This window comes from Myotis davidii, unplaced genomic scaffold (genome assembly GCF_000327345.1).
Source record: "Myotis davidii unplaced genomic scaffold, ASM32734v1 scaffold456, whole genome shotgun sequence".
Classification (NCBI taxonomy): Eukaryota; Metazoa; Chordata; class Mammalia; order Chiroptera; family Vespertilionidae; genus Myotis; species Myotis davidii.
The window spans coordinates 1537938-1548225 of NW_006287375.1; the positions used below are offsets into that span (position 1 = coordinate 1537938).

The window sequence follows — 10288 nt, forward strand, 5'->3', positions numbered from 1 at the left end:
CTGTTTCTACGGGCAACATAGCTCCAAAGCTCACCTGCCCTTTCCCCCGTTCACATAGCTGAGACTGGCCAGAATTTTCATTTGGATTTTACTAAGAAAAGCTTTGTAAAAATCAGATAAGAGAGTATATATAAAAGGTGTATTAATAAAACAAGTTTCTGATCCTGTTGTGTGTAACTCATACATGATTTTGTGAAGCTCACGGGTCTGCTTCATCGCTTTACTGCCTCAGTGGTCCTTTTAGGTTAGAGGAGTGAGACTGGGAGCAGTGCCAGTCACACAGATGGTCCAGTGAACAGTGCCCGTACGCCTCAGTGCTCTTTCAGGAACACCGTTACACCCTCAACCACTTCGGTGTTCAGAAGTCCCGCTATAGACAGTTCTCTAACCAGTGTGACTTGTGGGAGAGGTATTAGGAACAGGAATTTCCCTATTGCTCTTACTCCCAACTGAAAATTCAGTCTCACTACTGGAACAGAGGTCTTTCCTCCATGTGTCTTCCCATGTGACCAAAAAGCAGCCCTGATGTTTATTGTGAGCCTGTCATAGTCGTGTTGAGAATCCTTAAGAACCTGAAGAAATTTTTTTCTTAAACGATTTCCAATTGTTCTTACATATATTCCTTTAAAACCTCCACGGAATATTTCTGTATATTTCCATAGACAGATTTTTGCCTGTAGTCTTGACTGAACAAAAACGCTACTAAACTAAACATATATTATTAGGATCAGTTCCTAGTTCTTTTTTTTTTTTTTTTTTTTTAGTTCCTAGTTCTTGCTAAACTTTGGAATTAGTTCTTTATTTTCTATCAAGTAAGAAAATAAGCCTATCTTCATATTTTTTATAAAAAGATTACACAAGAACTTTTTTTCTTTTTTTTTTAATTGTATTTAAGTATATTTGGTATACAAAATTATATTAGTTTCAGGTATGTGGTACAGTGACTCGATATTTGCATACCTTTCAATGTGATCAGCCCCCTAATTTTAGTAATCATCTGTTGCCAGGCAAACTTATCACAATATTATTGACTATATTCCCTTTCACCTATTCACCTATCCTCCCACCATAAACAAGTAAGAACTTTTAAAAAGTGAGAAGTTGAGAGTCCTTAACCTTTATCTTCCCCAGTGTTTAAAGAAGGCAACCTTTCACCTTGGAGATATAATAGGATCAGAAATTGTGCTTTGTAACATTTATTGTATATACTATTTCTATGTCCTATCTGATTTTGCTAAAGTTTTTCTTAGTAGAATCTGACTGAATATTCTAGAGATAGTTACTTTTAAGAAATACTTTTTTTAATATATTTGCTTATGATTTTACCAGCTTTGCTTACTTCCATTGCCAGCTTATTCTGATAAAGATAGTCCTTATCCTGTGTTCTGTCTTGTGATGACTGCTGTGTAATGCTATATAGTAGGCTCTCCATGCACTAACTTATATGTGGCTAGATTTCAATTTTTCAGATATTACTGAGATGTTAGCTTTTTTTTTTTTCTTTTCTTTGGTGGCGGGGTGGGATGTTAGAATTTTTAATAGTGAACTGTTATATAAACCAGGCTAATTGTGATTAATTGGAAAGAATTAATTGACATGACAGGGTTTTTGCATCTCTCCCTCCAGTTGGCAGTATCATATCTGACCACAGCATCCTGCTGCACCTCTCAGGGCCTACCTCATCCCCTCCCAGTGAGTCCAGCACCGAGATCAGTGGCCGCAGCTACCCCGGCATAGGTGGGGTTTACTTGCAAAAGAAAATCCTTCAAATTACCAGGAGCACAGCCAAAAGAACAGACAGGACCAAGAAGGCCACTGAGGAGAATAGAGACAGGACAAGTTGTGAGAACACAGCCAGAAAAAGAATGACATCCCCGTTTAGAAGATTTAGGAAAAGAACTCTTTCAAGGGAGAGACTAGCCAACAGCAAAAAAGAGGACGCAGATCACAATCAAGCTACAGAAAGCTCTGAGAAAGTGAAGGATGTTGGAAGCAACATCAAAGATGAGAAAGGGAGTGACATCTTCAATTCCAATAGCCGAGGCAACAGTAACGCTTTAAACTGCTTCTATACGCGATTCAAGTCTAAAAGGAGGAAGACACTCTGATGTTCCTTATTTAATTTTAGTGTTAAATTTGTTTTTATTTATTAATGTAAATGGAGTTTAAATTATTTGTCAAATATAACTTAGGCAAATAATTTAGTAAAATACTATTTATAAGTATTTTATGTTAGTGTTACAGATCTTCTAGCAACAAAGTCCTATTGAATTAAAGTGCCTTATTTTCACATGTTATATTATTAATGTTAGTAAACTTGATATTCTTATATTCTGAAATTGGCTTATTTCCTACCAGAAGCAGCTGGGTCTGTGAGTAAAATAAGTAGAGGAGGCTTTTTAGGAACTAGTATTTACTTTCACATCAAAACCCCAATAGCCTGGCCGATGTAGCTTAATGATTGAGCATCAACCCATGAACCAGAAGGTCACAGGTCATTTCCCGGTCAGGGCACATGCCTGGTTTTCAGGCTCGATCCCCAGTAGGGGGTGTGGAGGAAGCAGCCTATCAATGAAGTTCTTTCAACGATGTCTCTATCTCCCTTCCTCTCTCTCTAAAAATTAAAAAAAAAAACACCACCTATTTTTTTAAAAAAAGAATAAAACTCCCAATAATAATCTGATCAGACAGAACCTCAGAGAATTTTATTGCTATCTTCTTCCTGCAACTACTCACAAGCTAAAGGAAAAGGAAGTGTTTGGGAGGCAACAAACTGCATCTTGTCCATATACACGTTTTTTGTCATCCACTTTTCATATATCTCTGATTAGAGGAGGAGGAAGAGATGTTCTAACATAGCAGGTTCAAGATCATCTGGGAAACTTGTAAGAAAATATAGTTACTCTGTTCCACCACAGACCTCATAAATATGAATTGCTAGAAATGGGCCCAAGAATGTGTGGTTTAATAAGCTTTCCAGGTGATTGTTAAAATTGATTATATTTACAAAATACTGAATTAATTAACATAGGGATGACATTTTTAAAATAGTAAAGTCAGTCTATCCCAGGGGTGGGCAAACTTTTTGACTCGAGGGCCACAATGGGTTCTTAAACTGGACGGGAGGGCCGGAACAAAAGCATGGATGGAGTGTTTGTGTGAACTAATATAAATTCAAAGTAAACATCATTACATAAAAGGGTACGGTCTTTTTTTTTTAGTTTTATTCATTTCAAACGGGCTGGATCCGTTTGCCCACGGCTGGAATCTATCCCCTAGGACAGTGGTCGGCAAACTCATTACACTCAAGGGGCCAAAGAGCTGCATGTGGCTCGAGAGCCGCAGTTTGCCAACCACGGCTCTAGGATAAAAGAGAAATGATTGTTTTTTTCTTTTGAGAATTTTTAATTTAATTTTATTTTTTATTACAGTTTACATTCAATATTATTTTGTGTTTGTTTCAGGTGTACAGCATAGTGATTAGACAGTCTCATACTTTACAAAGTGTTCCCCCCTCCCCGATATTTCCTGTACCCAGCTGGCACCGTACATAATTATTACAATATTAGTGACTATATTCCCTATGCTGTGACTATTTTGTGACTACAAATTTGTATCTATTAATATCTTCACCTTTTTCACCCAGCCCCCCCAATCCTCTTCCCCTCTGGCAATCATCAGTCTGTTCTCTGTATCTATGAATCTCATTTAATTTTGTTTAAATTTAATTTATTTATCACATCTTAAAAGTTGACCAGTTAATTCCTGATGGGCACTGATAAATAGCAGTGATCCCAGATCAGAGAACTGGGGTAGGAATCGAGACTGGCTTGTCTTGTGCCTGGCCCCATAAGCTAAATATAAATTACACATTTTCTGGGTCTTAATTTTTCTCTTTGAAATAGTCAATGAAACTGCTTAATATGGTTATTGTTCAACTCATTTTTAATGACTTGAGTTATATGTATGTGATGATAAAGCCTGTATTTCTTGAGATTCCCAGGGATTGAACCAAAGGTTATACACCTATTGAACCACATTCTCTCAGTGAACAAGAGATAATGGTTTGCTTCTTTGAGGCCTGCTCCTTGCTGGGATTACTATAGCATATTCTTTTATTTTTAGGCAAAAGAAGTTTGGTTACTTTTCTAACACTTAGGAAAACCAACTCTTACGTACATTTAACTGTCAGGCTGCAGATTTGTTCTGGGATCCTTCCACCTCACTCCATCTCCAGCCCTTTATTCCAAAGAATGTAAAAGAAAGCCTCTCTAGCTCTATCTGCTGTGCAGTAAGTCCTAAAACAATTTAAAACAGGTACATGCTGTGTTATTTCATAACACATTCTTATGTCAGTTCAACTGTTCGATGTAACATTCTGCAAAGTTGGTGAAAAAAAGAAAACTAGGGCCGAAACCGGTTTGGCTCAGTGGATAGAGCGTCAGCTTGCGGACTGAAGGGTCCCAGGTTCGATTCCGGTCAAGGGCATGTACCTAGGTTGCGGGCACATCCCCAGTGGGAGATATGCAGGAGGCAGCTGATCGATGTTTCTCTCTCATCGATGTTTCTAACTCTCTATCTCTCTCCCTTCCTCTCTGTAAAAAATCAATAAAATATATTTAAAAAAAAAAACTATGTATAAGATTAAATCTAAATCTAAAACCATTTTTTAAAAAAAGACTAAAACAATGGCTTTCAACTTGGGGCAAGACTTCTTAGGTGACATAAACAGAATATCTGGGGTAAGTATATCTAGTTTGAAAAAGCAAAAATATTTCCCTTGAGTCCTAACTCCTCTCTCTTGCCCCTCCCTCAAGGTGGCATATAGACACTCAGATCAGGCCACGAAATACTTACGTTAATCAAAGGCAGGGACATAGAGTTAAAAAGAAGTTGAGAACCTCTGGATGTCTACTGTTTAATGCTTTCTAACATACTTAATGCCTCTTGTTTTATTAAACGCTTGTAACTGTGAGAACCTGGGGCAGAGAGTTGGACTAGTTTCTCTGTAATAATGGACTTTTATTTTTTTGTTTCTTGAATTTGGGATTGAATTGAAATGGTGTGGGTAGGTAAGCGAATGAACATGTAAGGGAATGTCCTCTCCCAAGCATATTCCTCCACCTGTTTTCTAGCTTCGTAGTTTGATCACTGTCTTCTCTCATTCAGGTTACACACTTATACCATCAGCTAAATTGGACAACTTGTCTGACTCCAGCCACAGTGAGATTTCTTCACGGTCCAGCATTGTGAGCAATTGTTCTGTGGATTCCGTGTCTGCAGCTCTGCAGGATGAACGGTGTTCCTCCCAGGTCGCGGCAGCCCCTGAATCCACCGGGCTGTGGGAAAGGACAGAGCACTCCTCAGGGACAGGAGACCGTGGTCAGCTTGGCCCCGGGTAAACATCCTCGCCTATATTTATATCACAAAACTTAAGCCAATGGCCACTGCATAATTCTCCAGAACTACCCCGTGGAGTGTTTGCAAGAGGATCCCTAAAAGAATATGAAGGCCAAGCCTGTATTCTCTATACTGAATATGCAAATAAGTACTATTTTTAATTATGATGGGTGCTCGTTTCTTAAGTGTTACTGAATTCAAGTTAACTTTCTATCACATGCACATTTTCAATCATTAAGAATGAAAAGTGAAGTTGTTTTGATATGGGGAGGTGGTTTTTGCATTCTGGCTCTCAGGTTAGAGATTGTTCAAAAAGATTGTGTAGTGGGAGGAACCTCGGTGCGGTATACACTGTAGCCAGTTTGGGGCAGTAGGGCGTCCTTGATCCTTATTCTCTAAAAGTATGATTTAAGGAATAAGGATTATCAGCTACCAAAAGAGTTTAACTCTTAAATTTCTCATTGGAGTCTAGCAAAATGGAAATTTTTGAGAAAGTTGATTCTAAATTGGTAAATATTGTTAGATCTGGTATACTTTAATATGAAAAATGTAAGCTGTAGTATATTATCATCATATTTGTAAAGGCTCTAAACTATGATTTTCTAGGCCAGAGGTCAGTCTTTTTATGAAACTTAATATTTCAGGCTTTGCAGGCCATAAAGTCTGTTGCAACTGCTCAACCTTGTTTGCCAGAACAGCCTTAGACAATATGTAAACAAATGGGCACGTTGTGTCCCAATAAAATTTTATTTACAGAAACTGGCAGAGGACTGGATTTGGCCATGGGCCCTAGTTTGCTGGCCCCTGCTTTATACTATAAATCGGGGGTTGACAAACTTTTTTTTTTTTTTTTTTTGGAAAAGGCTAGATAGTAAATATGTTAGGCTTTGCAGGCTGCATATGGTCTTTGTCTCAAATTCTTTAGAATATTTTGTTTTATCTAAACTCTTTAAAATGTAAAAACCATGCTTTGTTCCAGACCATACAAAATGAGGCTGTTGGCTGGATTTGGCCCGTGAGCCTTAAATTGGGGTCCCCTGCTGTAAATAATAGAATTCATTTAGTAGTAGATAGTTGGGAAAGTTGCTATTTACTTAATGTTGTACTCAGCTGACCTCAGAGGAACACTGAAAAATAAGCTAACCTCAGAGGTGCATTCCTGTAGCTGGGAACTCTTATTTCTGCATGCATAGAGAGAATCTAGCATTATTTTGACCAAGAATGAAAATATATTCTTAATTTTATTCATTTTAGCCACATTTTTCATTCTCGTTTAAATTCAACTCAAGAAAAATTCTGAGGAAACCTTGCTAAGTGATTGTGTTTCTTCAGTGTATGTTTCTAAGCTAAGTATTAACATTAATGCCAATAGAAATTTAGTGATGATTGATGATAGGGTCATTTTTTTCCACAAGGTTATTTTGGCATGAACTCTTATGATACACTAGAGGCCCCATGCACAAATTCGTGCACCAGTGGGGTCCCTCAGCCTGGCATGCAGGATTGGGCTGAAACTGGCTCTCCGACATCCCCTAAGGGGTCCCGGATTGCAAGAGGGCGCAGGCCAGGCCTAGGGACCCCCACCAGTGCACGATTGGGGCCAGGGAGGGACCGCAGGAGGGCTCCAGGGTATGTCCGGCCCCTCTCACTCAATCCCAATCGGCTGGACCCCAGCAGCAACATAACCTACCGATTGGAATGTCTGTCCCCTGGTGGTCAGTACATATCATAGCAACTGGTCGACCAGCCAGCTGTCTGCCCCCTGGTGGTCAGTGCACAACACATCATAGTGAGCTGTTGAGCAGCCTTAGCACATCATTAGCATATTATGCTTTGATTGGTTGAACAGACGACCAGACACTTAGCATATTAGGCTTTTGTTATATAGGATGCCCTGTAGTCCCTTGGATGCATTTAATACTTGAAATGGACAGAAGAAAGGTTTTCCAATAAGCCAATAAATTACTTTTAATCTTGTATCTTCAATTTTAGGTGGACACTCTCAAAGCCATCTCCAATCAAGAGTTTAGCTGTCTCATCTTCTATGAGCAATGAAGAGATTTCTCATGAGCACATCATTATAGAAGCAGGCGATAGTGGTCGTGGAAGTTGGACTTCCTGCTCAAGCAGTTCCCATGACAACTTCCAAAGCCTTCCAAACCCAAAAGGCTGGGATTTCTTGAACTCCTATCGACATACCCATTTGGATGGCCCCATTGCTGAAGTTGAACCCACTGACTGTGAGCCCTATTCCTGTCCTAAAAGCTGCTCCAGAACTTGTGGTCAGTGTAAAGGAAGCCTCGAGACTAATCAGATGAGACAGAGTTGGGCCTCCTCCAGTTCTCTTTCTGACACGTACGAACCAAACTATGGGACAGTTAAGCGGAGGGTGTTGGAGAACACTGCCGCTGAGTTGTCTGAAAGCTTGGACCCCAAGGATGGCGCTGACCCAGTTTATAAAACTGTTACTTCAAGTACAGAAAAGGGCTTGATTGGTAAGTTCTGTGTTCTCTGGTGCATCTGTGGCATTTAGAGATTAAGTGGTAAAAATGGCATTGGGACATCTTGCTTTAAAATTTTATTCTTGAAAAAAATCCCATCTCTCACTTCAACTCCTCTTCCCTCTTCAAATAAATTATTTTTTTAAAGTTCATGATTTCTCAGGAACTTTGGAACAGGTTTTAAAGCCTATAAAAATGAAAAGGCTGGTATGAAGGTATTTAATTAATTGTTTTGAGTTTTTTGTTCATTGTGGAAACACTGCATTACTATGCAATAATAATAAAGGGATTATGCTCTCTGTCACCCCATAAATTGTTTGGACCACAGTTGCTACGCATACATGGTAGAAACTTTCAGTCTGATACTACTTTTAGGCAGTACAAGTGAGAAGAAATGTGATAAGGAAATCCAAAGCATTTTTTCAGAATACTGGTCTGAAGCACTCCTGTTTGTGGATTCCATTCTCATTACAGCTTGCTTGGTCTATTCTTTTAGTATTCAAGCCATCAACTACATTTTTTCCTTTCTTCCTTAAATTATGTAAATACTTGAATATAATAGCCCCTGCTTTTCTATTTATGTGGAATGACTGACTATACTTTGAATCAGTTTTATCATAACTCAATTCTATAGCTTATGATGTCAATTGAAATTTTTCAATTTAATATTTATTAAATATGAATATTAAATTTCAATTCAGTTTGATTTTTATAGCATATCCATAGCACAGTTGTTTTATATTTGTCAAATTACATTACTTTTTACTAAATTACAATTTTGGGGTGACATTGGTTAATAGGATCACAGGTTTCCGGTGTGGGTTTCTATGTTACAAGATGCTGTATATTGCACTGTGTGCCCACCACCCAAAGTCAAATCATCTTCTGTCACCTTATACTAGGCCCCCTTCATTCCTAACCCCGTACCCCTTCTCTCTGGCAACCACCACACTGCTGTTTGTGTTCACAAGTTCAGTTTTATTTTCACATATGAGTGAAATCATATGGTTCTTAGCTTTTTTTGTCTGACTTATTTCACTAAGCATAATATTCTCAAGGTCCATCCATGTTGTCACAAATGTGCGTATTTCATGTTTTCTTATGGCTGAGCAGTAGTCCATTGTGTATACGTACATCTTTTTTTATTTTTTATTGATTTGAGAAAGAGAGGAAGGCAGAGGGAACAAGAGATAAATACCAATGAGTGAGATTCATCAATCCGCTGCCTCCTGCATGCCCCCCACCAGGGATCAAGGCAGGAATTGAACCCGTGACCTCTTGGTGCCTGAGTCAGTGTTCACCAGCCAGGTTGTACCACATCTTTATCCAATCCTCTATCGAAGGACACTTTTGAGGAGTCACAAGACTGTTTTCCATTCCAATGTAGAATGTACCAGTCTACACTTCCACCAGCAGTGAATGAGGTTCCCTTTTCTACACAACCTCTCCAACCCTTATGACTTGTCTTGTTGGTATAATCATTCTGTCAGGTGTGAGTGAGGTGGTATCTCATTATAGCTTTGATTTGCATTTCCCTAATTGCTAGTGAGGTTGAACATCTTTTCATGTATCTGTTGGCTGTTTATATATCTTCTTGGGAGAGGTGTCTGTTCAGGTCCTCTACCCATTTTTTGATTGGGTTGTTTGATGTTGAGTTTTATGAGTTCTCTATATATTTTGGGTATTAAACCTTTTTTGGAGCTATCTCTTGCAAATATCATCCCCTATTTGGTCTTCTGACTCTTTGTTTTGTTGTAGGTTTCTTTTGCTGTGCAGAAGCTTTTTAGTTTGATATAGTTTCATTCATTTATTTCCCTTGACTTTGGGGTCAAGTGCATAAAATGTTCTCTACAACCAAAGTCCATAAGTTTACTACCTATGTTTTCTCCTATGTAATTTATTGTTTCAGGTCTTATATTTAGGTCTTTGATCCATTTTGAATTAATTTTTGTACATGGGAACAAACTATAATCCAGTTTCATTCTTTTGCATGTGGCTTTTCAATTTTTCCCAGCACCATTTATCGAAGAGGCTTTCTTTACTCTAGTGTGTGTTTCTGGTTCCTTTGTCAACAATTTTCTGTCCATATATATGTGGGTTTATATCTGGGCTCTCAATTATAGTTCATTGATCTGTGTATCTGTTTTTCTGCCAATACCATGTTGTTTTGATTATTATAGCTCTGTTATATAAGTCAGATTGCATTATAGAGTGGCTTTTAGTTAATTCAATTTTTGCCTTTTTTTTTTATTAAAGTTTTATAGATAACCACAAGATGGATATAAGGGTGTCCCAAAATTCACGCAAGAAGTAATTTTGATAGAAAACACAGGTTTATAATTAAAAATTGGAAACTTTTTATTGATTCATAACGTATAAAGTATAGG

General features: G+C 38.2%; 1 protein-coding gene across 7 annotated transcripts in view; it reads left to right on the plus strand.

The window, feature by feature from the left end:
- The window catches only part of RAPGEF6 (Rap guanine nucleotide exchange factor 6), a 184576-nt gene that overhangs the window by 169424 nt on the left and 4864 nt on the right, over nucleotides 1-10288 (plus strand). For all 7 annotated transcript variants that reach the window (XM_015560937.1, XM_006759164.2, XM_006759163.2 and 4 more), the window contains 2 exons: nucleotides 5170-5398; nucleotides 7393-7895. In XM_015560937.1, coding sequence (XP_015416423.1) covers nucleotides 5170-5398; nucleotides 7393-7895 — 732 coding nt within the window. The remainder of the gene's footprint in view (nucleotides 1-5169; nucleotides 5399-7392; nucleotides 7896-10288) is intronic.